The sequence below is a fragment of the Rhinolophus sinicus genome, linkage group LG16, assembly GCF_036562045.2.
Source record: "Rhinolophus sinicus isolate RSC01 linkage group LG16, ASM3656204v1, whole genome shotgun sequence".
Lineage (NCBI taxonomy): Eukaryota > Metazoa > Chordata > Mammalia > Chiroptera > Rhinolophidae > Rhinolophus > Rhinolophus sinicus.
Window position 1 is genome coordinate 29555695 of NC_133765.1, and position 27814 is coordinate 29583508.

General features: G+C 35.7%; 1 protein-coding gene across 2 annotated transcripts in view; it reads left to right on the forward strand.

Annotated features, from left to right (window-relative positions):
• Positions 1-27814, forward strand: part of MED13L (mediator complex subunit 13L) — a 271505-nt gene that overhangs the window by 130735 nt on the left and 112956 nt on the right. For both annotated transcript variants that reach the window (XM_074321653.1, XM_074321652.1), the window contains exons 3-4: positions 4208-4292; positions 14939-15022. In XM_074321653.1, coding sequence (XP_074177754.1) covers positions 4208-4292; positions 14939-15022 — 169 coding nt within the window. The remainder of the gene's footprint in view (positions 1-4207; positions 4293-14938; positions 15023-27814) is intronic.

Consider the following 27814-nt stretch of genomic DNA (forward strand, 5'->3'; position numbering starts at 1 on the left):
TTCAGTTGAGGGACATTTGGATGGTTTCCAGTTTGGGGCAATTATGATAAAAATGATAAACGTTTGCTACAGTGTTTCATGTGAACATAAGTTCTTACTTAACTTGACTGTATGTCTAAGGGGCATATTGCTGGGCTATATAGCAAGTATATATTTAACTTAAGAAAAAATTGCCCAAGTCAACTTTTCCAAAATGGCTGTACTATTTTTGCATTCCTCAGCAGTATATGACAGTTCCAGTTACTCTGTATGCTCACTAGTATTTTCAGTTTTTAAAAGCCATTCTAATGGGTGATCTCTCATTCTGCTTTCAATTTGCATTTCCGTAATGACTAGTGAGGTTCTGAACATCTTTTCATGTTTTTATTTGCCATTCATATATGTTCTTTGGCAAAGTGTCTGCTCAAATCTTTTGTCCATTTTCTAAAATTGTTTTTTTCTTAGTGTTGTGTTTTGAGATTTTTTTTTCAAGAATAGCATATTGTGAATACAAGTCCTTGTCAGATATGTGATTTGTAACTGCTTATTCCCCATCTGTGACTGTCTTTTCCATAGCTTAACATAACTTTTTCATGTTTTTTGAAGAGCAGAGTTCTTCATTTTGATGAAGCTCCATTTAACATTTTTTTCCCCTTATGGATCACATTTTGGAGTCATATCTAAGAAGCCTGTTTAAGCTTATAAAAAGTTTCTCCTGTATTTTCAAAGTCTTACAGTTTTAGGTCTTGCATTTTGTTCTGTGATCCATTATGAGTTAATTTTTCTATATGGTGTGAGGTAGGGGTTGAGGCTGAATTTTTTTGTGTAGGGACATTCATTAATTTCAGCACCATTTCTTAAAAAGACTTTTTTTTCTCTACTGAATTGCCTTTGCCCGCATTGTTGAAAATCAGTTGATCATTTAATTGTGGGTCTGTTTCTGGAGTCTCTGTTTGGTTCTATCGGTGTATATCTGTATGTCTATCCTTTCTCTAGTACCACACTGTCTTGTCTATTCTAGCTTTATAGTAAATCTGGAAACCAGGTGGGGTAAGTCTCTCAGCTTTTTTTTTTTTTTTTTAAAAACATTATTTTGGCTGTTCTGGTTCCTTTGCTTTTTCACATAAGTATGTAGATTCAGTTTGTCTATTTCTATTTTCAAAAATTCTGCAGAGATTTTTGATTGGAATTCAGTTGACTCTAGATTGTTTTGGGAGGAATTGACATATTAATGAATTTTCTAGTCTGCAATCAGTATATACCTCTGCATTTGTTTGTCTTTTTTATTTCTTTCGTCGGTATTGTAGTCTTCAGCATATATATCTTACACATAATTTGTAAGATATATATCCAGGAATTTCATGGTTTTTTGGTGCTGTTGTAAATGGTGCTTAAAAGTTTTTCCAATTCTAGTTATTCATTCCAGGATATAGAAATATGATTGTTTTGTGTCTATGGACCTCATATTCTGTGATCTAGCTAAACTCAATTTTAATTCTAGTAGCTTTTTTCTGTTGATTCTTTAAGATTTTCTAATAGTCATGCCTTCTGTGAATAGAGACCCTTGTATTTGTTTCATTTCAGTCAGTATGCCGGATATTTTTTTTTTCTTGCTTTATTGTATTGGCTTAGACTTCCACTGTGCTGTGAAATAGGAGTGGTAAGAACAGATATCCTTGCTTTGTTCTTGATATTAAGGAGAAAATATTCAGGTGTTTGGTTTTTTTTAACATTAAGTATGATGTTAGTTGTAGGGTTATTTTTGTAATTGCTCTTTAAAGATTTGTTCTTTGAAAAAAAAAATCAGTACTAAGACCTATCTTAAAATTGTTGAAATCAGGATAAAATCATAAAATTATGATGTAGTCATCATTGACTGTGCGTGAGCCAACTTGTTGAGTATTCCATGTTACATTACCGAACAGCTACACATCTTCAGCATCTCAGTTAGCAGAGTATTTGAGGACCATCTGAGGAAGAAACAGTTCTGGTTGTTGTGTGAGAACTTCCCTTTTATTTCTGTTAAGGTCAAAGTAGCACCAACGTTAAAATATGATAGGAGGAGGCAATTAGACCTGAATGTGAGTCTTCTGTAAGACAACTGACCTGGCTTCTTCAATAACTTACTGGCATGTTTGAAAAAAAGGAGATGAGCTGTTATAGATTAAGGAGACTTAAGAGATACTCGTATAACTTGAGAGACAATTGAGAGACTTTGTTTAGATTTGATTTGATGTATACCAAAGTATGTAGGAGTAGGATTTGTTTTCAAGTATATCAAGAAAAACAGAAAGTAAAAGGAAAAGAAAGATGGTTGAAGCAAATGACAGTGTTCATAATTTCGTTTAGGAATTTATTGAGGCTCGTAATTCTATTTTAAAGTATGTTTAAAGATTTTAATTATCAAAGATCTTTTTTTTTAAATGTGCAGAGTAGGTGTTATTAGCTTAGAAGAAAATCTTGGAAAGAAGAGCTGGATACCCATTTGACAAATGCTGCATCACCGATACTTTTTATGGCATGAAAGACGATTATGTAGGAAAATAGTGACATGAGTGACTGAGTTGAAGAGTTATTCAGAAGAGTTAGACTTTGAATATTGATGAAGTTTTATTAATTTTTAACTTATTTCTTTGAATATATTATTTGTTTTATTTGTACAATGATAATTGAAAAATATATTTCGTTAAATCTAAAGGAGCTCTTTAATTACAAATTAAAAATTGTAAGTGATAAGAACTATCTTATAGTTTAATTGGCAGCTTTCTCCCACCCATCTACCCCCAATGATACATAAAATAATGGTGCATGTTAAAATTGATGGTATCTTAGAGTCAGTGAGACTCATTAGGAAAAGAAAGCAAATTAATGTGGGGCATTTCTTTTATTGAAATGTTAGCACTCTTTCTTATCCAGGAAAAGCTCTACCCAAAAGGTAAATGTGTGAAGACAGAGATTCATGACACCTTCAGGGAACTGTAGAAAACTTGGATGGTTTCTCCTGAATAGAGACAATCTGTTATTAGTTGAATGTTTGCTTATGTGTAGCATTTTATTTCCATTTCTGTAGTTATGAATCAAATATGTCTGCCAGAGGTTGCTTTGGGAAAATTTGGTAAATCATGATGAGCCACATAGGCAGGAAAATAAAAGTTATTTGGCATATGAAGACAAAAAAATACCCGGTTTTATCATGAAAAAAAAGTCCTTTAGATAAACTTTATGAATGTAAATACACTCTTCACATTCTTTCTGATTGGAGAATATGCAGATGCATTTTGAGATGTCTATTAGTGTGATAAAAGCATTAAAAATGCATTGTGGGTTTAACGTGTTTTAATTCTCTGTCAGAATTTTCTCTGGTGAATGCTTTTGTCAAGATAACAAGTAAAAGAGAGAGGAAATTTTCTTCTGCGAATGTTTCCATCCTTCCAAGTTTTTGCTATCTTGAATTGAACTAATATAATTTAAAAGAAAATTAGCCATCTTCTCTAGGGTGTTTTACATCTTTTTATATATGAAAAGAATGTTAGGAATGCATGGGATATTGTTAGTCTGTTGGATTTTCTTGGTGTTAGAGTTACTTGTGGCTCAGTGTTATAATATATTTGAAAGGCAAGTACGATATTTCCCCAAATGTCAAACTAATGAAATTATGAATTCAGGAAATAAATTGATTTTATATTCAGTTTTAATTTCCTGTCATTCTCCCTAAAACCATGTCCTTAAAATCCTGTTCATGTACTGCTTTCAACATTTAGAAAATTTTGTGTAACTCTGACATTTTTGGATATATTTTCGTTTTAATTTTCCCTCTGAAAATACATATGACAACTTTGGTATTAATTCTTTTTAAAATACCTCTAATAGAACTTTAACAAAATTAGCCATTGTGACACTATAAGGTAGGAAAGATTAATTTGAGAATTTCGAATAATTTCAAGCTTTAAAAAGCAGGTTGGAAAGACTTTTATGGGAAGGGGGGGTTGTACCATGACTGCATTTCAAAGACTTTAAAATCTAAACACATACTTCCTTTTGTACAAAAGTATTTTATAACTTTGGTTAAGTATTTAAATTCTTTTCTCTTTTTCAGTGTGAGATGATTTATTTACATTCACTCATTCACTTTGCTTTAGAAAAATGTTTTAGAAGTTTCTTTTATTTTTATTTGATGCCCTGCTTACTGGTTCATTTTGTTTTGTTTTGTTTTGTTTTGTTTTTTCAGTTGTGGAAGAAGGACTCTGGGAAAATGGCCTTTCCTATGAATGTCGGACGCTGCTCTTCAAAGCGATCCACAATCTGTTAGAAAGGTAAGAGAAGGAACAGCGTCAAGGGCGCTGTGAGACACCCAAGTGTCATGCCAGATACTCGGAGCGTTTCCTGTAGTTCTCAGAACGCTTTCACACACAGTTTTATAAAAATACAACTTTGTAAATCGCTTGTTTCTTTTTATATTGATATAATTTCAAAGCTAGAGACTTTTCAGGAGTAACACGATGGACTCCATATATCCTTTGCCACATATTCACTAGTAGTTTTTCTTTTGCCCAGTTTGCTTTATAATTAGTGTATGTGTGTGTGTTTGTGTATATGTATGTATGTATGTGTGTGTGTGTGTGTGTGTGTGTATTATTCCCTGAACCACCTAAGAGTCATTAACACACTTGAGATTTTTTTTTTATTAGGTGTACATTTCCTAAGGGCAAGGATATCCTCTCATATAAGCACACTACAATTATGAAAGTTAGGAAATTTAACATTGATAAATTGCTATTACCTAATCCGTAGTTCAACTCAGGTGTTATCAGTTGTCCCAATTATGTTCTTTATCACTTAACCTCCCTTCCCCCAAGATCCAATCCGTGATCATATATTTTGTTTACATGTCTCTTTAAATCTAGAAGAGTTCTTAGCTTTTCTTTTTCATTCTCAACATTGACATTTTGGATGAGTTCAGGCCTTATGTTTTAAATAAAGGCCCTCAATTTGAGATAGTTTCCTCTTATTTAGGTTCAGGTCCTGCTTTCTAGTAGGAATACCATAGAAGTGATGTTGTATCCTTCTCAGTGTTTCATAGCAGGAGGCCCATGACTTCAGGTTCCCATTTTTAATTTTGATCACTTGTTGGAGGTGGTTTCTCCACTGTAAATTAATAAATACTTATTAATTATGGTCTTTGTTAACTTTGCCTTTATAATTAATAATTTGTGGTCAGGTCCAACGAGATTGTATAATTATCCTGTTTGTTATCAAATGTTGACTCACTTGTTTTAGCCTGTCTTGGCTGGTGGTCCTTGTCTAAATCAGTTATTACTATTATGGATGTAATGTTAATTTTCAAATGCCACCATTCCCTCTACTTTTATTAGTTGGCACTCTGTTGCAAAGAAGAGCTTTTCCTCCCCACCCCACCCCAATGTATGTATGTATTTTATCTATCTCCCTTAATCTTTATATCTGTATAAATTTGGAAAAATGGATTTCTCTTTTCCTCAGTGGATTATATGATTCATTACCATTATTTATTTTGATATGTTCTTTCATATTTGGCTGGGGGAAGCCCCTTCATGATGGCTGCTATGGTTTTTTGACTTATCCTCATCATTGAGCACCTCTTTACTTTCTGGCATAACAGTATGGTCAGGCTCTGGATGGTGTTTTAAGGGGCTGGATGGATGAAAAAGAATGGGTTAGTTCTACGGGAAAAACTTTCTTCATTTCCCTTCCTGAGTTTATATATAGTATTTTTAGGTGATCAAAGCTGAAAGGACATTCTAGTACTGTGTTTCCCCGAAAATAAGACCTGGCCGGACCATCAGCTCTAATGCATCTTCTGGAGCAAAAATTAATATAAGACTGGGTCTTATATTATCGTATATATATTATAATATATATGGAACAAAGTACATATTTTTAAAAACTGTAGTTCACTGTGTTATTTTTTCGATTACAATTTTCAGAAAAATAATTACTAATGAATTTGTGGTTGAATTACTTATTATATATAAGATAATGTAAGAGCTGGTCTTAATATTATAGTAAAATAAGACTGGGTCTTATATTAATTTTGCTCCAAAAGACGCATTAGAACTGATGGTCCATGTAGGTTTTATTTTCGGGGAAACTCTGTACCATTAAGTTTCTCATTCAAGCTTTTATCGAGGGTAACATCACTATAGTATCGCTGCTTAGGATTCTTAAGCTGCAGTTGATAAGTTGTTTAAGTCACTCAGAAAGACCTTCCCCCCCCCCCCCCCCCAGTTTGTCTATTTTTCATTCTGAACTTTAGATTCTATCTCTGTGATTTGGAATAGACCTAGAGGCTACCTGTTTACAAAGGGCAGTATATTTTAGAAGAATTGATTTTAAGAGTTAAGTACTCTTAAATATTCCAAATATTTGGTAATTCTTTCTCCCACTGCAAAACAGAACAAAACACAAGTTCACACAAAGTTCCTTCAGGAAAAAGGGGAAAATTTCACTGTTTCCGTAATCTTATACCAGAATGAAGTCCTACATCTATATAGTAATTAATGTACCTTTAATCACAGTCTTTTTTACATAAGTTTTTAATGTATATAGAACAAAGTACATATTTTTAAAAATTGTAGTTCACTGTTTTTCGATTACAATTTTCAGAAAAATAATTGTTAATGAATTTATGGTTGAATTATATTATTTTCAGTCTTTTGTGTTTTAAAAGGTAGCATGTTTCTTTTTTTGTTGTTGGAAGAAAATTAGAAAAGAGTAAAAACAGAAAGAGAAGAGAAATGCCGATAATTCATTTATTTTGTGCTCATGAATCAGAATTTGTGATAAAAATTGAAGTCCAAATCAAGACGATCTATTATTTTATCAGAAAGTTCATTGTGATGTATGCAATCTGCCGTGAACTTTGTGTGAGACCTTGGTTGGATTTCAGGGCCTGTTACCTGGGCAGTTACCCCGACTCACTAAGCCTTAGTTCACACCCTTGGAATGAAGTCAAGGGTACTGTGCCCTGCACCTTGAGTTCTTGTTCGATGATGTGTGCCGCCTAATACTTGACCTATTGTTAATATTCAATAATCATTCGTTCATTTCCCCTATACATTTACTATTTTGCATATTTTGATTTGAATCTTCCTATAAGACAGGGCTTCTTTTAGAAAATGATTAATTGTCAAGCTGTTCGGCTTCCTTATTACAGTTAGAATGGATGAGTTGAGATTCTTTTGAAAATTTGTAATAATTCTTTTGTCCTTTAAAATAACTTTAGGTAACTGTGTTTTATGAATGAAAATGACCCTCCTCATGAGGCAGGGAAGCATCATAAATGGTTGTTTTCAGCTCTCTTTATTCATAGTCAACAGAACTCAGTTGGCTAATACATTATTGTCTTTTGGTTCTTCCCATAGCTTAGACCATTTGTCTGTTTACAACCTAAATTGATTGAAATGCAGATTTCTTTCTTACTCCTAGCAATTTTCTGTTAGGCCTTTCCATTTTTATTCAGGTAAGATTGACTTGGTTTCCCAGTGTGAGTGTTTTGAGTTTCTAGTGTGAAACCCTGAATTGAGGTTATTGAAACAGATCATCAAGTAACTATCACTTGGAGTGTCTCTGTGCTTTCACACCATTTTTTTCTTAGTTTGCATATTAAAAAACTTGTACCTCTGATTTATTATTTCTGCTTTTTATTTTTTAGCATGCGGTTTAGTTGAACTAAAAGGGATTTCCATTAACTACCTTGAGAAGCTAAGCAGAAGTTATATAAATCCATCTTCCTTCCAAAACGTGGTAGTTGCTAGTGTATACAGAATCACTGCAGTGGTTTATTAAAAATAATTTCCCTACAGAAATTAAAGTAACATTGTGAACTTCACACAGAATACGATAATTTTGTTTCTTATTATTACTCATTGGTGCTGAGGTAATACTATATCGATGCTGTGTAGAATATTTTAAATTCTAAGGTAACATGACTGTAAGTATTTTATCTTTCATTTATTCATTTATCCTATAACTCTTCAATATTTGCATACACTGTATTGTATACATTCAACTAATATCATTTGTCCATTTAAATAAAAAAAACCCTCAGTGCTGCTTACTCAAGAGCATTTTCCATCAAGGTGTCACATGGAAGCTAACATACTTGGCTTTGAGTATACATATCTGTATAAAAAAAAGTTATGTATCATAGCTTTGTAGAAGTCCATTTTCTCACTGCCTTCAGAGACGGGAGATATTTTGGGTCTCTGCTAATTGTAGAAGTGTATGACTTGGGAGAGTGACTCAAGCTCACTGAGTTCTTTACCTATGAAACAGTGAAGGGTTGTTTTGTTCAGCATTAGTACCTTTCTCATTATAAGAGCTCATTATATAATAAGTGGTCAATTGCTGTTAACTAATAGAAGTACTGCTACTTCTATTTTCAGAGTTGGATACAACATTAAAAGTCAGTCTGTTGACCCAGGTAATTCTGGAGTCCCATTCTAAAGTATCCTTTTTTACGTGATCATTCATTTTTCCCTTGAATACTTCTGGTTATGTGAGCACAGCCTCCCAAAGGAGTTCTTTTCATCTTTAGAGAGCACTCATTGTTAGAAAGTCTTTCTTATGCTGAGCAGATATCTGTCCCCTGTAACTTTCGTTTCTGTATCTTAATTTTGTTCTTTGGGACTCACATGTAATTCATCTAATTCTACTTCCATGTGGTGGCCTGTGTAATATCTTGGTCCCCTCAGTTATTTATTTTTTTCTTGTTTGTGGTTCTTATATATCATTGAGCCCCCCACCCCCCACCCAACCTTTCCTCCAGCCTTCCAGATATTCTTTTAGTCAGTCCCATTCTCTTCATTCTGATTGCCCCTGGCCTACTTTAAGACGTCATGTGTTTCATGAAGTATTATAGTGCCCTCTTTCATTAATCAGGTTAGGCTCAGTTATGCTGCAGTGACAAAAGACTTAAAAGATCTTCCGATCTTACAACAATGGAGATTTATTTCTCGCTTATGCTGCTTGTCCTTCGTGAGTCATTTACTGCAGGACTGCTCTATGTTCAGTTCCCACCAGGCCAGAATCTCGTTAATGGGGCAGCCCTGTCACAGACTGGGCTCCTGGAAGATGGTAATGGTAAAATACGTAATGGCCCATTGAAGCCTCTGTTCAGAAGTGGCGTATGTCATTTCTGTTCACATTTCATTGGACAAGATATTCACCACCAAGCTAAATTTAAAATCAAATTGATGAGAAAGTATTATCTATTTGTGTTCGTAGGTACTAAAGTTACACGGCCAAGCTTGCTCTGAGTGGGAGAAGGAGGGATAGCACATACTGGGGGAAGGATGCAATCTGCCATCCTCTCAGTCGAGGTCTTCTCCCTCTGTCCTCCAAACAAGTGCTGGCTATGTTTCTAAAACACAGTTAGGGAGGTATTTATACATGCTTTTAAAAACTTTGAGCGATATTGGCCTCTTTTGGTATTTTTCTTCCCTTGTGATTTCTTAGAATTTCAATATTTGAATAGTCACGCCTTTTATAGTTTTATATCATGTAGTCATGTTTACTTTTCCTCTCTTCTGGGAAAGGAAGTGTCCTTCCTATTTTCTTAATGATCGATTATCCCTTTTTGGCAAAACGCCCAGAATGATAAAATATCATTAATTTGTTTTTTTACTTATGTAGAATCTCTGTTAATTTGATTTACATAGAAATCTCCGCTAATCTCTTCCTTCTCCCCGTTTCTTGTGCTCAATCCCTCCCACCTCCCACCCCAATAATGCACTAGTTCAGTTTGTTCTCGTCAGTCTTTGTAGATTAGTGGGATTTTGTCATGTGTTTATAATGAACTTCTTGAAGGTTACACATAGTATTGTAAGTCTAGGTTGTCTCATATTCCTCACTAATGGAAAAGTACTTTGTGAGTAGATTTTGGAAAACAGAAATCTGTAATCTTTTGTTTAGGTATTTCTTCATTTGGCATTTTTAGTATTGCAGATTTAATGGCTATTACTCTTGTGTCATTATAATTGATAGTTTTCATAATATGCCATATCCTTCTCACCTAACTCTGTCTAAATGAAGTAAAACTTTGGGTTAAACAGTTTTTGTGTTAAAAAAAAAAATGAACCCAGGAAATATGTGCTGTTCGTATCACCCAGAGTTTTTATTATTTTCTCAATGATTTGCACCACATATGGGACTTATTTGAAAATCTTGCTTGTGGAGCTTTATAGAAATATTTTTAAAATGTCTGGCATAATGCTGTCAAATTGGCATTGTGTCTGATAGTATACTTTAATTTTCTTAAGTTTTTAGAATAAAACATAAGCTGATTTTGATGGAAAATATTTTTTTCTTTAAAATACAAATCATTTTTTTGTACACAATAGAAGATTACATGGGTCTTTTGAAGCTGTTTGCTCTCTCCTGCCCGATCTCTCCTGCCCGCTCTCTCCTGCTGGCGCTTACTTAGGGAGACTTTAATCTGTGGGTATTTGACGTTTGTAAAACATAATGGCCCTTCAGAGTAGCAGTCCACTCGTGCTGCTTTCCTAACAGATTGTCAGCATATTCACCTCTCGGTATTTTATAACACAGCTGTAAAATCGCCTGTTGGCCCATTGCCTCTTGGTCTGCCAAGAGTTGGTGTTTAGAGTGAAGATATTCATTTGGAACAGTACAGTAAAAATAACATGAAGAAAATTGGGATTATAATTATGATAACAATAACGTTATATTTGTAAATTACTGGCTTTTAATATCATGTGGTATTGTGATCCAGTAGAGGTGATAATCAGAGGGCAAATGAGCGGTGTCCTTGGATTTCAAAATGTTAATAAATATCTTCACTAGAGCATGGTGGTTAGGTACAGCCCTAGTGTAGAAATAGTGATTTAAAGTCACAACATTGAGAGTCCTTGGGTATAATGTGATAATAGGAACAGGACAAGAGTAATCAGTAAAATCCCATTTTATTGAATTGTGACAGTATGCAGTTCTCTAAAGGATAGGAGGGAAATGAGTCTTTAGACCTAAGGGGCTTGTGCTTTACAGGAAAAGACATTAGACATTATAGATACAAGTGAATGAAAACACATAGTAGTATCTAACTGTCGAACAGAGAAATAGGTTCACTCTAATACTAATCAGTTTATCTATTTACTAAATATTTTTAAGGCAGGGAACAATTATGACTGCGTGTGTGTGTGCGCGCGTCCGTGTGTGTGTTGGTTAATGGGATTAGACACTGAAAGTTTGAAACTAGAGGAGACAGAGTGCTTTTTGGAAGTTCATTGCAATGGACGTTTCAGGTGAGGCCAGGCCTACATACAAAAGAGCCTAACTTTACAGAGATTTTAGAGAGGGCAGGAATAACGGGGTTTGCTTGGCTGGAGGAGGCAGTGTCTATAGGGCACAGTAGGGGCCCAAAGTAATGGAGGTGGAAGGAATCACTTGAAAAAGGTTTTTTTCAGCCCCTAAATTATATGGGTTTCTGTTATTTGGTTGGGGATTGGGATTATTGCAATTTCTTTGCATATGTATTTGATACAGGTTAGAGTGATAAAGTGAAGGTTTGATGCTGGTGAGGTTGTCCTGGTGTGAAGTGACATAAATCTTAGTCTACCTGAGCAGCTCTGTAACTAGACACAACACTAATGTGCATTTTGGTAGAGGGTGTGGTAGAGGAACACTATCCTGGGACTTTTTAACCTATGAAAACTCTCATACCTCTATAATGTCATAATTTGCAGGGCACAGAAGGAGCCTGACCCGTGGTGGCTTCCTTCTCACTGTCCCAGGTGGGAAACGGCTTGCTGAGTTAGGCTGTGGCTGCTGCTGTGGCACCTGTGGTCTTCCATGAGGTCTACCCGGGGCTTTGGGGTGAGAGATTGGGACTTAGCAGCCTGGAGTCAAGTTGCTCTGGTAGTTAATGATGTAGTTAATTACGTAGAGCCACATGGCACAGCACAGAAACATTGTGTGTATGTACGTACACACACTCTTAATTCAGTTTTTTTCTGCAGCTGCTTTTCTTCTTCATACAGTGATTTGTCGGGTGGGGGGGATGGTAGTAGGTATCTGGGAATTATTTCTAAAGATAAATTCTTTCCTAGAACTATTGCTTGAATAATATTTTATAAATCTAGAGTCACATAGTGATCTTGCAAAATAATATTGTACTACTTTACAGAATTAATGTCATATTGATATGATAGTAAGGTAGTTTTTTGTTTGTTTGTTTGTTTTTTAAGATTTTATTGGGGAGGGGGAACAGGACTTTATTGGGCAACAGTGTGCACTTCCAGGATTTTTTTTCCAAGTCAAGATGTTGTCCTTTCAGTCTTAGTTGTGGAGGGCACAGCTCAGCTCTAGGTTCAGTTGCCGTTGCTAGTTGCAGGGGGTACAACCCACCATCCCTTGCGGGAGTCAAAGAGTTGAACCGGCAACCTTGTGGTTGAAAGCCCACTGGCCCATGTGGGAATCGAACCGGCAGCCTTCGGAGTCAGGAGCAGCACGAGCTCCAACCACCTGAGCCCCCGGGCCCGCCCCAGTAGGAAGGTACTTTTGAAAATCCCAATGAGACTGACTGGAATTACTGAGCGAACAGCCAGGGTTAACTGATACATAGTCTTAGCACTATTTATGATGTTGATTTGAAGCAGTTTTTGGCAGATGGAGTATGTCTGCTAGGTTTATTTTTCAAGTTAAATATAATTTTTCCCCCCTCAAAAATAATAAAGTAAAGGTTGATAAGGTATGGAGAGGGGAAATGATACTTCTGATATTTTTCAGTTTTTTTTTTTTTTTTTTACCTTAGAATTCTCTCTCTAAAAGATTTACTTAATTCTCTTCTTCAAGTATAATTAAAGCATATGGGCAGTAACGCTGGTCTTCCAAAACATTTGTGAGCCCCTCTGCTATCCTCTGTGTTGAGTACTACTGTGATTTTAACCTGGAGTGAGAATTGATGGCTATAAAGAAGTGAAATAGGTATTTTCTTCCCCTCAAACATTGAGTGTCCTCCTAGTGAGGACACATAAACAAGAGAAAATTAAGATACCAGGATGTGGCTGTTCGTGACCAGTGGTTACAAACAAGAAGAATAACGATATTGTATTATGAATAGGAAAACAGTCCTTGGTGTATAGCATTCATTTCTGAGATATTTATTGAGCACATACTAGTATAGAGCAGAACATAAAGCATATTACATAATAGGCACTTAAATATTTGTTGAATATTGTCAGTGAATAAGATAGATACTGTCTCTGTCCCCAAATTGCTCATAGTTTCTTGGCAGAAAAGAGTCATAGAAATGAATTATTACAACTCAGTGGTAAGCGTATTGTTGATTTGTAGGTGTTAGAGTACTGAGCAGGCTGATCTGGGATGGGAAAGACGAACAGAATTAAATGATGTGGAGGAGGAAAGGATAGATTGGGAAAAGAGAGGGATTCCAGGCCAAAGCAGCGCTAGCAGCGATGAATGGAAGTACTTAGTACGGAAGTTCTTGAGTACTTTTGACCTTCTTGGGTATTCCGCATTTTCTATCCTAAGCTTGAATGGAGCCACGTAGTCTATAACTCTAGAAAGCAAGTTAATTTATAATCTTAGAAAACAGATTGGGTTACTTTGAAAATGATTTTTTTCACTGTGAGCAAGGAAGACAGTTGTAGAAATTCATTTTCAAAATAAAGCCAGTGAAGCCAGTGAGGTTTTGGATGCAGCGGTAACTCCACGTTGGCTCTGCCCATGGAGAGTCACACCGGGGTGGCAGAGACCATTGCCGTGTGCTCACCCGTCTAACCTGGGAGGAGTTGGGGGAAGGCTTCACTGGTTTCCATCCTCCTGGGTGGTGTGGGACTCACAGAGGCACAGGCCACATGCAGAATTGCCTGAATATTGAATAAAGATTTGCTGCACAGCTCTTTTACTGGTCGGTAGAACTTTGTATAAAAGAATTACATCAAGCTTTTTGGTGGATTTTCTTACACAGTCTGTCATTTCACTGAATAATGTTAGAGTGTGCTGTATTTCATCAATTTCAAAATGTACATTTTATATATATGTATTTATATTTTTAAAATCAGGGAGGCTCCTTACAAATGGTGGCACTTCACAATTGGCCAATGGTAGTTAGGATCGAGTTGTCATTTGCCTGCACACGCGTGAACTCGGTCACGGCTGTCTGTATTGTGGTCACTTCCACTGAATTGTGTGCATTTTTTGTATTACATGAGTTGAGTTCAAGTGCCATTTAGCATGTCTTCAGAAAGATTACCCCATGATTTGCCATTGAAGCACCATGTACACAAAACGTCCTGAAACAGAAGCAGGGCACTACTTAGATATATGGATAGCAAATACTGGTTATTGAAGAAATGGCTGTAATGCCTCATTTTCTTGCACAGCCAGAACCAAGTGCTTCCTCATGCCTACATAAGGAAAATACTCGAGTAGAACAGCTTGGCTGTGCTTTTATTTATTTATTTTTCCCTGAGATCCTTGCGAATGATTGCTTATCACATGCCAAGCAAGAAAGAACCAGTATTAAAACTTGCAAAATGGGCATCGGTGACTTGGAAGAATATCCCTGAAGTGCTTTTAAGAAATTCTGCCTGCTTTCTCAGCATTCTTGATGACACAAGAATTGAAGTAATACAGAAGTGTGATTGGATTTGAAATAATTCGGAAGTGTAAGACGTTTCAGGAATACATCAACCAATTAATTGCACTTAGTTTTTTTTTACATGGGCAAGAATAATATATAATAAAAATCTATGCCCAAAGTCAGAAAGTTCTTTCAGTAAGTATAACATAGAAGTTTTAAGTGATAAGGAAACATTTTGACAGTTTAATTGGTGGCGTTTTTATTTTCAGTGGTGTATGCCATCTGTGACTATTGATGCAATGACTTGTTAATTTGTTACTGAAACTTGGAAAGTAATTACTGATGTAATTATTGTAGGTGCCTCATGGATAAGAACTTCGTTAGGATTGGGAAATGGTTTGTCCGACCCTATGAAAAGGATGAAAAGCCAGTCAACAAAAGGTGAGTCTTTAGATTTGGTTCCTTGGTTTCTTTTGCTTGACTGCAACTATCTTGGGGGAACGGGGGGTGTGAGGGGGACACAGCTTATTTATTTATTTTCTAATAATGTTAGTAGTTTACATGTACAAAAGTAGAGTCCTGGATTGCATTTTGTTAAATACTGTATTACAAAATTTTTGTGGATTATTAAAAATTGGACTAGAAAGATAATTATCAATAATGCATGTGTCTAAGACCCTTACTGCCACACTATTTATAATTGAAATGTTCTATTTTGTTATTCTATTATGCTTCTTTAGCTTCCTTCCTTAAAGTGTTACATGGCATAACCTTAAAAACAGTCAAGTGAATTCAAATGGTGACAATATTTAAAGGATTGATTAATGCCCCTTAAAAGTTAGTCAACACTTCCTTGACAGTTGTCAAACCAGGACTGTGAATTACTTCTCTAAACATGCTAAACTTGTAACCATCATTTATTATATATATGGCTTCAAAGGCAGTTCTTTACTAAACAAGCGTGAAGTTTTAGATCAGTCAAACCAGAATCAACCAAAACCCTCAAAATCAAATATTTACAAATCTCACTTACCTCTGAACACAGCATAGACTTAATTGAAATCATAAGTTGATGGTGGTTATTTTATTTCCAAAGAGCAGGGTACACAATCTTGATCCTATTTTACTATCTGTGAACTTGCCCTAAGCTAAGGGTCCCAGCTTCTGGCTACAGATAAGAGCTCTTGAAGCTTTGTATGGTAGCTCTAAGGTTAGCCCTTTTGGGTAGTTTGCCAGAATTTCAGCTGTCAACTCTTGCCTCTTTTGGGACCTTTACTTTCTTAACTTCTTTGTTCCTACCAGAGATTAATTAGCAACTTCTCTGCAACCTGTATATCTTGAAGCTTTGATGAAATTTCGGTTTTGGAATCTCCTCATTAACCAAATTTACGAAAATTTGGATTTCTTTTTTCAAATCAGATAAATTAGGGACTGGCAATATTTTCCCCAAATCACCATGAACTTCCTTGAAACGTTTCCCCTTCTTTAGTACATTTAAAATCCATTAGGATTTGTTAAAAACTCGTGTTTAAATAAGGCATAGGTACTATTTATATCAAACTTTGCCTGAAAAAGGATAATGATACTTTTAGAAAGGTGCCAGTGTGTATGGGCGTGTGAGAGTGTGATTCTGTTTACAGATGCTTTGATTAATGGAGATAATTGTTTCCTTTTATTTACTGATTTGGTCTAATGCATGTGTTCCATGGACATAATTAATCTTAATGTTTTCCTTAAATTTATAGGGGGTTTAGATTTTCTGAATGGTTAAGCTTTTGGCTTTGAATGTGGATGAGTCTGAATGGTTAAATATTGAATTGCTGCAGCACAGTGATCTTTATCATTCTCACAACTGGTCACTGATGAATTTACTGAGCCAGTCCTACATCTTTCGGTCAGTAGTTAGAGGTTGTTTATGTGATGATGATTTGACAGGAATTTGAGGGGCAAGAGGAAACGAAATGTGGACATAAAATAGTGATTGAAGGAGTAGCAATTAATAGTTTAATAGTAAAAATACTGTTTAAAAGTCAATGTAGTTATCAGTCTATTTTGTATAGAGATTGTATACCTCTACACTTCATTTAGATCCCAAAGTCTTCCTAACTTTAGCAAACCACATGTAAACAATACATCTAATATATTTGGACATTTGATTTTATGTAACTGGGAGGCTATTGATATCTGAGCAGTGCAATTGTATTATCTTGTTTTTAGACTGTCTGCTCTTGATTGAATGTGGAACTTCTTTTTTGTAGTGTAGAAATATTAATGATATTTTTTTGTTGCGGTAATATTAGTTGATAACACTACATAAATTTCAGGTGTATCCTGTAACTTGCTTATCTGTCTACTCTATTGCCTGCTCAGCACCCAAAAGTCTATAGTTTCCATCTATCATCATGTATTTGACTTCCTTTGCCCATTTTGCCCTCCCTCACTCCCCTAAAAGTTACTGGTTTTGAAAAAAAATCTTTTAGAAGGCGTTGTTAACAATTAGAAAAATTTTTTTTTAAATTTTATTTTATTAAATTTATTGGCATTGCAGCTTTGTTTACAGTGGCCAAGACATGGAAACAACCAAAACAATTAGAAAATTTTAAACCAAAGATTGAATTGAAATAGTTGGCATTTGCTATAGTAAAGCTTTGTTAAGTGTAATGACTTGGGCACTTTTATTCTCCGAGTGGAAAGTAGAGCTTCTTGGTAGATATTGAAACATGATCTCAGGGGTTGTCCTTTTGGATGGACAGAGTGACACTGTGGAGGAAGACATATAGAGTTACAGGATTTGGGGTCCCATCCCATACTTTTCCTTTGCAAGTTACTTGCCGTTGGATAAATTGTTTAGTTTTTCCTGAGCTGAACTTTTCATTTTTGCTGTTGAGTTGATAATAGCAATTACTGACTTAGAGGATTATTGTAAGAATTGAGATAATTTATGTGTCTGGTTTATAATTTAGTTAAGAAGGGGAAAAAATAAATTTTCTTTAAGCTTATTTTATTTTTTTGGTACATATCAGTTTAGTGACCAATGGAGAGGAAAATTTGTTAAACACATTCTATGCACAGATTATTATTTTTAGGAATGCTCGTTTGATGCCATTAGCTACAAATAAAAGGAATATGTTTTAAAGAATAGTATTCAGTTTAACACAGCGTATTTTATGTAGCTGAAATAATTCCAATATTGGTAACAAATGAATATATTGATGAATAGGTTTTGGATTAATAGCACGATATCTTGAGCTATAATTTCTCTCTGTCTTGATAGCAAAACTAAATCACTAGCTGGACTCTAAAATAGAGTTCTTAATGTTTGATATGAGGTGATGCTCAAGATAATTTTAGAAATATTATTTTATATATATACATACGCTCATACATATATGCGCGCACACACACACACACACACACACTGACCAGGCAGGCTCCAGAAGATAAAATAAATTTATTCATATAATTTTTCTCTATAATGACATATCTTTTGTTATTCATATCCTTGCGAATATAATAAGTAGGAAAGAAAACTTTGGCTTATCAAAGTTTCTGGCTTTGTCCTAAAGAGTTATGACAACTGACATAAAACGTACAAAATTTGTGCTTTCTAAAGTATGTTGAACTTGAAAAAGCCTTTGCTTCCCTATATGCTTAAAAACAAACCAGTGAAAAACATATTTTTAAAATGACTTAGAAATTATTCCAATCATGGAGGTTCTTTCTTTTGGAGAGGTTCTCATTTTCTTACCTAGTCTATTTTCAACCCACATTTGATTACTATAGAATTTTAAGTCTATACACTTTAGTCTTTGAATGCCATTTTTAGCAAAATAATTGCTTGCCCCCAATCACAGTTTGCACCTTTGAGCTTTTCTGGTGTCAGGTATATAGTAGTTAAATTAACACAAATACTGGGGAGCAAAAATAACCAACTTGCTAGTGCATTTTTTATTTAATTAGCCCTCTCTTCTTCATGGGCAAACTACCCTGCTACTGGATGATACTCCAAATAGCTTCCCATACTTGCAAATATTTGAATTACTTTGTATATACTGTGTGCGCACACACGTTCTCTCTCTCTCTCTCTCTCTCTCTCTCTCTCACACACACACACACACATTGGAAGTGTGTTATTTTGACTGCTTTTGTGTTGTTTCATGTGGATATTTATTCTTAAGCTTGGGATTATCTCGTTGATTTCTTTTTTATGTTCTTACACAACTTAACATACATATTCAAGAAACACCCTTGCCTTTTGGTTTTAAGAGCCAAAAAAATGGATTTTGTATACCAAGATGAAATATTTTGATGTGGGAAAATAGTTTTTTTTACCACTTTAAAACTTCTCTTGCCTCTTTTTCTTTACCCTCTCTTTCTCTTCAGCTCTCATTTTCCTTCCCATCCTCTCTCCTGTGCTCTCGTTGTTATAGCCCAGTGATTTGTGTTTCCTTCTAGAGGTGCAAACACGAAAAGGCAGGCAAAGGGGATCCCTTGTCTAGAGCCTAAGCAGACATGTAACAAATACTTAAGTGTGAACTGGAAAGGGACTCTCTTCCTCGTGTTCAGAAAAATATGATCAGTAGTGATCATTTTTTCAGCTTTCCTCATGAATTTACTTTGCACATGTGGGGCCTATTGCCACATATCTGTTAACAAGAGCTATCTGATGGGCAATCCGTAAAATAATATTCATGGGATAATGTGGACTTATCTAATCATGCACAGTTGTTCTACAGCTTCTTTTCCCCATAGATCTGTAAAATATGTGGTCACTTTCTTCTAGTTTGTCTGATGGAAGAGAAGATATATCAAAAGTGCTATATATTTTGTCACTTGAATATATTTGAGAATTGGGTGAAAAGAGGGACGACGTTAGCGTCCTGGGAAGCATCAACATTTACAGGACGGGTAGAAAAAGAGGAACACAGAAAAGAGATTAAGAAAGGTCAATGGGAAATGAGAACCGGGAAGACGTGTCACGAAAACCATGGGTTTTTAAAGTTTCAAGGTTAATTCGCTGTGTCTGCTGCAGAGTCCTACAAAACGGATACTAAGAGGACTAGTAGATTGGGCGGTTATGCAGACTCTGTAACGTGAGCAGTTTCAGTGGAGTCGGGAATTTCATGTGGGTAGCTTGAGTTAGCAGTGGGAGTAGAAATGAAGATACTGAATGTAGAGTTCTTGCTATATTTGTTACAAGTAGCTGCAAAGTGAAAACTGTTGCATCCAGGAAGGAAGGAGACAAAGATTTCATAAGAGCCTATGATAAAACTAAGTGATACAGGCTGGGAGTTTTAAGTGTGTTTCATGTACTGAGTACTCTGTACTTTCACAAACATTATGAATAGAAGAGAGAATGTTTAATTGAAGTATCAGTTCAGCCAGTGGAGATGATAAACAACTGTGTGGTTTCCAGTTAAACTTTTTCTTTCTTTCCTTTTTTCCTTAATAACCAAAAAGAGATCATCATTAGTTTTTATTCTTTATTTGGCCTATTGGCAGTCTAAAAAGTGTATCAACATCGATAATTGATTTTCATATTTTAAAATAAAATGTTTGAATATTAATATGTACTGTCTAGTTTTAACAAGGATTTTAAACACCTGACAGTAAGATGTACCTTTTTTTTTTAAAATATACTAGAGAGTTTGGGTGAGTATCATTGTTGTAATTCCTTTTTCTATTCCTGCGAGAGGACTGAGACTAGGCTGGAAGCAAAGCTCGTTTTGTTCACTAGACCAACCACCCAGAAATATGGGTAATCTTCTGTTAACTATTTATTATACCTTGTGGGACTTAAATGAATCCATCTGGACTTTAGTTTTCACATTTTTTATTTTAAAAATGTCTTATATTCCTTCTTTTTTTCCGTGTGTGTGTGTGTACATGCGTGCATGCAGATACGCATATGTATGTATGTGCCCGTGCATGTATCCTGCCTTCTTTGTTTTCCTAGGAGCATATTGTCTTTGGTTTTATTGTAAGCAGAAAGTAACTCCTTTGTAGTTCACCGCTCCATGGGATTTGATATTACTCTTCCAAAGGGTATGAAAGTTTTCAAGAATGTGTGTGGAGAGAAGGATCGCAGTAACTTCTGTGATGGGATTCATAATCAGATTAGGCAGAGGTGAGAGGAAATCTTAGGTACCAAGTAGGAGTTAACTTGAAGTATTCTTTAGTTTTATAATGTACTTGACCGCCTATTTTACCTTTGCTTAAGATGTCTTAGCTAAAGGCCACCTGTCTTGTTGGGAAAAAAGGGTCAGGACATACATGAATGAATGTTCTGATGATTAACCTTTTGGTAACAGGAAGGAAGTACTTTTCGATTTGCTCTTATCTTGTCTCATTTAGGATGTTTTCCATAGTGTCCTTAGTCATAGGAACTTTAGGGACTGAATCTAAACATACGTAGAAGTATATTTCAGTATATCCAATAGATAATTATCACAGATTAATGACATTGATTATTGTAGAAAATAGCTGCATTTTAAATTGAATGCTTATATATCTCCTGCTTTGTAAAATAGTTTATTTCAAGGTACTTGTCTGAAGTGTGTGTTGTGGGGACCGTCCTGTGCATTGTAGGATGCTTAGAGCATCCCTGGCCTCTTCCGACACAATGCCAGTAGCACAGGCCTCCTTTTTAAAAATACAAATTTAAGTATAGTTGGTATGCAATCTTACTATATTGGCTATATTCTTCTTCCCCTTTTTAACCCATCCCCCCAACCCCTCTCTTCTGGTAACCATTCCTTTGTTCTGTTTCTGTGAGTCTGTTTTTGTTTTGTTTTTAGATTCTGTTTATAAGTGGAACCATATGGTATTTGCCTTTCTCTGCCCAACTTATTCCACTTAGCATAATACCCTCTAGATCCATCCATGTTGTTGCAAATGGCAAGATTTCATTCTTTTTTGTTGCTGCATAATATCCCATTATAGATATATATGTGATACATCTATCTATCTGTCTGTATGTACCTATATATCTATATATATCTTTATCCATTCATTTATTGATGGACACCTAGATCAGTGGAACAGAATAGAGAGCCCAGTGATAACCCCTCTCTTATATGGTCAACTGATCTATGACAAAGGAGGTAAAAACATACACTGGAGTAATGACAGTCTCTTCAACAAGTGGTATTGGGAAAACTGGACCACTCTCTTACACCATATACAAAAATAAACTCAAAATGGGTTAAAGACTTAAATGTAAGCCCTGAAACCATAAAGCTCCTAGAATAAAACATAGGAAGTAAACCATTTGACATCAGTATCTATCCCTTCGAGCAAGGCAAAAAAACACATGGGAGTACATCAACTAAAAAGCTGCTACACAGCAAAGGAAACCTTCAACAAAACAAAAAGGCAACCCACTGAATGGGAGACGATATTAGCAAATGGGATATCCTAGAAGGGGTGGATATCCAAGATATATAGGAAACTCATACAACTCAATCACAAAACAATCCAACAGAGGACACGAAAAGACATTTCTCCAAAGAGGACATACAGATGTCCAACAGACAGGAGCCTCAACGTCACTCATCGTCAGGGAAATGCAAATCAAAACCACACTGAGATACCCACCTCATACCAGTCAGAATGGCTATCATCAATAAATAAACAAACAGCAAGTGTTGGCGAGGATGTGGGGAAAAGGGAACCTTGGTGCACTGTTGGTAGGATTGCAAACTGGTGCAGCCAAGATGGAAAATAGTAGGGAGATTCCTTAACTAAAAATGGATGTACCGTGCTCGCTTCGGCAGCACATATACTAAAAAAAAAATGGATGTACCATACGACCCAGCAATTCTATTTCCTGCTTTTTGTCCAAGGGAAATGAAAACACAAATTTGAAAAGACACATGCACCCCTATGTTCATTGCAGTATTATTTACATTAGCCGAGATATGGAAGCATCCTGCTTCAGTTCTGACAACCCAAAATGTCTCCAGATACTGCCAAATGTCCCTGGGGAGGCCAAATTGCCCCTGGTTGAGAACCACTGTTTTAATCTCAGCTGGGCTAAGTTTGACCCATGCACATAATTCAGGGGTCAACCAGAGACTTGGCAGTTTTATCTCTGACTCTCTTCTTTCCAGGATTTCCTGTCATTTTCTAGCTGCTGTGGTCTCTTTGAATGTACTCCTCTGGTTATTCAAGCCAGAAAAGCCGGAGTGGGGTTTCTGTTTGTTTTAGCCACCCCGTGTGGTTTAATCTGCCCTCATGCTAACAGCTGTTTAGAAAACACAAACAAAAAAAGGGACACTCAGTGCCATTCCTCTCTTCCCAGTGTAGACTCTTGCCCCTTATTCCTTCCGAGTTTTCGCTTGTTATTTTTTTGGAGTGAGAGATGTTTTGGTTTAGGAGGAGCTACTTTTTTACTCCCGGAAGTGGTACCTAGTGAGTCTTTTAGGACAGAAAACTTGCCAGTGCTTTGTTACCCTGCCGTTTGTGCTTCACTTAGATTTATGATGTTTGTCTATGAAAATGGGATTCCTTAGCCACTGGGGCTGAATCACCCTGTGGTGGGAGACTTTCACTTTAATATTTTACTGAAGTAATTAAAGAAAGGACCCCTATTTTCTTAGTAATTCTAATGTTTAAGTAATATGAATTTTTTCCCAATTCATGGCTTTTGTTTTATACAGTTTTAAAGATACTGTTTATAGACTCATCACCCAAATTTATAAACATGAAACATATTTTTTAAAAATGTAAAGGCATAAAAGGTCTTTATTATTTCTTTTCTGAGTTGACATAGTTGACTTTTATGTAAAGCCGTGTCCTGAGTCATTTTTAAGACTTTATAAAAATGTTCCTAAACAGTCTTTATTAATTGAGGATGAGAAATGAGACAGGAAAGTAAGAGGAAAGAACATCCAAGACGTGACCAAACCAAAGAAAGGACCCATTTGGTCCTTTCTTTGAAAGTGTGATCAGGGCTCCCAATAAAATGTTGTTCCTGTGGCATCTGTGGAGCGTGTTGGCAGCAGGAGGAAGCATTGCGATCAGAGTTGGATTTCAGGACGTTTCTCCTTTCCCATTAGACAAGAATGTTCATTTCTTAAAAGAAGGTTAAGAATGCTGTGTAAGTGTGGTGTTTTTGGCTGATTTTATGAACTTTTCTTCTAAACTTTTTCCCTCATCAGTTTAACGAACATAATTAAAAATGTTAAGAAAAGATTGCATAAATAAATTTCACTCCACTTAAAATTACTGAGCCCACATTTGCCGTGAGTGTGTGTGTGTAGAAAAAGATTGTTGTTTTAGATTGTTTCAGATTGAATAATATAAATAAGGTGACTAGCATAGCATCTAATGTGGTTCTTGTTTTAATGGTGGTTGGTTGTCACTAGTGGTGGAGGTGCTGGTAGCAATATTTAGAAAATAATTAAGGATAAGTACAATTTTTTAAATTTTTTATGTTTCTGGTAATTTCCTGTATTAGAAGAAACTTGCTATTAAAATATTTTTAAATCAGTTTTTGTATACGTGACTGCATTTAAAGAGTTAAGTATTTCTATAAATCTTTCTAAATAATGGCAATCTGCTGTATAAACAATGTGATATTGTATGTTGACTTTACCCTTAAAATAATGACATGAGCTATTTTCTATTTTTAAAGAACTTTACTAAATGTTTAAAGAGCTGATTGAAACCACTGTGGTTCTGGTATTATTGTGTTTCCCCTAAGATACGACACTGGGTCTCATATTAATTTTTGCTCCAAAAGACACATCAGGGCTTATGTTCAGGGACTGTCATCTTGAAAAATCATGCTAGGGCTTATTTTCTGGTTAGGTCTTATTTTTGGGGAAACATGGTATTTTTGAAATCCGTTTATTAGCATTACAGTTCTATTGCCAACCTTTTATTGAATCAAATGAAAGGTTTTGAGAGCACATAATGTACTTTATGATCATTTGGTTCACCTCTTTGGTGTATTTGGAGTGTTTACAGGATATTATAGGAAGAAAGCTTTTATTAATTGTGGTTCTTAGAAAGTATTAAATTTATATTCTGAGAGCCTGTCAGTAGAGTGTGGTAATATACTTCATTTAGGGTTTTATTAATAGTTGTGCAGGGTTGAAGTACTGTCACTTAATATTTATGGCTGAAGAATATGGAAAGCGGTGAGTGCTAAGATGAAATATGCACTTATGTAACAGTGGGGCCGCCTCCTCGTTACAACGTTCAGATCTGAGCTGTCCTTAGTCTTCTGCAGGGCGGGGTCTTCCCCTTGGAGTTTGCCCTGTGTGCAATTCTGTTAGACTGCTTTGCGTGAGGCACTCTTTCACATAAGAACATTATGTGGTGTCAGTTGTGTTTAGAATGCACCCGACCTTTATCTGGTATTCCTGCTCCCCAGTAGAAGCTTATTTGTCCAACCAGAGTTGCCCTTCACAATTTCTAGCATAGTCTAAATGCCTTTTCTCTATTGTTTGTGTTCTTTTTTCCCTACCCTTTCTGTCCTCCCTGACAACTCAAGTTAACTTTCTCTCCTTTGAGAGCCTGCTCAAAGTTGCTGTTCCCCTGAGGCAACTTTTCTGGCTTCCACCCCACCCCCTGCAATTTTACCTCTAAGTTTATCAATAGTATATTTTTACTACTATTTTTGTTTTTAATTTTTTTGAATTTGTACTAAGGAAGATGAGAATTTTGTTTCCTTCCCCCCCTTTCCCAATTTCTACATTATTCGTAAATTGAATTTTTAAACAGAATCATACTTATTTTGGTGTCCAGTGTGCATTATTATTTTTCCTTTTACTCTGCTCAGTATCTATTACAATTCCTAGTACAAAGGATATCAACATTTTTGGTTGAACTGAACGGAGCATACTTCTCTCCGCTGTAAATCTATTTAGTTTGCCCTAGGATCAAAATGCAAAATGTGGTCTCAAAAGTTACCTAACATAAAACAAAATACTGACTTATGTCATTAAAACAAAACCATTCACTTTGCCATTCTTACCTTAAAAGATGATCTTTTAAAATATTATATTTATGGGTTAAAACCTTTATTCTTATAATTATCAGTTTTACCTGAGTTTTTCTTCAGTATTTTTTATTATCAAGTGATTTGTTCAAGTTTCAAGTTTGAGCAGTTGGGCTCTTTATGATGGTTACTTTAGTTCAAATATTTCCTAGTACAAAGCATACATTACCCTGTTGGACTTTGTATCCCATTGCTGGCCTGTGAATTGCAATTCTTCTTACTAGAAACAACCTCAATACATTTTGAAATCTTACCATGCCTCATGGAAAGAAGGAGGCCTTTCTAATTGGTTGCACACAGAAGAGCCTAGAGGGAATATTGTTGGGCAACATTTGAAGGATTATCATGTACTACTGAAATCGACCAGTGTCGTTTACAGAGTGTTAATGTGGCACTGAGAATGTTAGAAAACAAAGGAGAGTCTTAGTAGGTGTAATTGAAGACAGTTGACTCAAGTATTTTATGTGAGCTGAGATTTTTTTTAAAAAATGTGTAGAAGGTAAGTTTCACTGAAAGAGAAAATTGGACCACTAGCTGGAGAATTTTGAGTTTTTTGTTAGTGGTCTTAAAAGCATTAAATCAATTTCAGTGTAGCATGCCACCGTGTCCCCTCCTTTGTTTCTTACTTATAATGTCAAAATCTAGAATTTAAGCTTTATATCAAAGCATGGGTCACATCTCTGAAATAAATAACAACTTTCTTCTGCTAATGATTTATGTCCTTAAATAAGTAATATTTTTCGGCCTTGATTTCACTATTGAAAAGAAATACCACATTCAGCTAGAGTTCCAGAGGGAGTTCCTTAAATACCCAGTATGTGAAAAATAGGAAAATTGGGATTATATGTTTCTACTTTTCATCTTGATCTCTGTAGCCTTCCTTCACCCAGTCTCTAAAAGCTTGGAGGACTGGCGTGGAACACGTGAGGATGATCGAGTAGTGAGCGGAGTGTGTACTGTCTTGCATGATGCTTTGATCACTGGAAGCATGTTTGGTGAATTCCGAAGGGCAGGTTACTAACGTACTCTACTGGCAAGGCGTCCCCCGCCCCCACCCCTTAGGGCACCTGGTGTTGAACAGACCCAGTAAAAACCGGATAAAATATGTAAGTACATTTCAAACTGGAGGATTCTTCAGTTCAAGAATACTACCGGTACATTTAAACATGGCTCAGTGTTTGAAGTATAACACAGTGTATGTTCTGTAGACGATGTAGAACAAAGAATTCTGTATTTGTGCTTTCATTTCCTGTAAGCTAAGCTTTCCAAGTTTCAGAGCTCTTTTAATTCTTCTGAGTACATCATGGAGAAGCCTTCAGTTGGGACATTGGCACCTTGCGTTTCTGGTCTCTTTCAAGGAAGGATGCAGTACACCCTGTAACTCCTTTGAACAAATCAGGTATTTTCAGAAATAGCTGAAGTTACTGAGGAGCCAGCTGGGCGCTGAGGCTCTGGTGACACCAGGTAGGACAAGGCGAGTGAGCAGGCCCGTCGTCCTGACCCACAGCATGAGAATGTAGATTGTAAATCCCGCGTTCGGGAAGTAGAACTTTTTGTACATGCGACTTCTTCAGGGAAGTAATGCACGTATACATCATTACAAGGATTACTGATGAGCCCAAATCTACCACCCAATAGACGGCTCCTTGGGAAATAAATGACAAAAGTTTAGGACTTTATTATAAGTCCTATTCTAATTATTCTCTTAGCATACATAGTAAAACTGCTCTACTCACTATATCCCGTGTTTCTGTTCCTGTTTTCTGAATAGGAATAATAAGGTAATAATAATGATATCTACTTTATATAGGTTGTTTTGAAGATTAAATGAGATAATTCATGTAAGCAGCTGAAAGAATAACTAGACAAATCATGTAAAGCCCGTTCCATAAATTTCTTCCTAGGTTGTCAGCACACTTTTATATTCTGTTCACTATATTATGAATGAAACTGGTCAGCTGTTAAAAATTAAGTGATCATAATTCAGGATTAGCATCACGTATTCATTACAGTCCTATGTTTATATAAACTATGCATTAAAGGCATGTGGTAGAACTACCGTAAAATTGACCCCATTTACAACAAGTATTTTTATAGGTTTGATTTTTGATCTCAGACACATATGTTATAACGAGGTCTTTTGACTGTTAAGGTTCACTAGTATTGTGGTGATCTGTTTTCGATACTTCACATATAAAAGATAGTTCTAAGTAGTGTTAGACCAA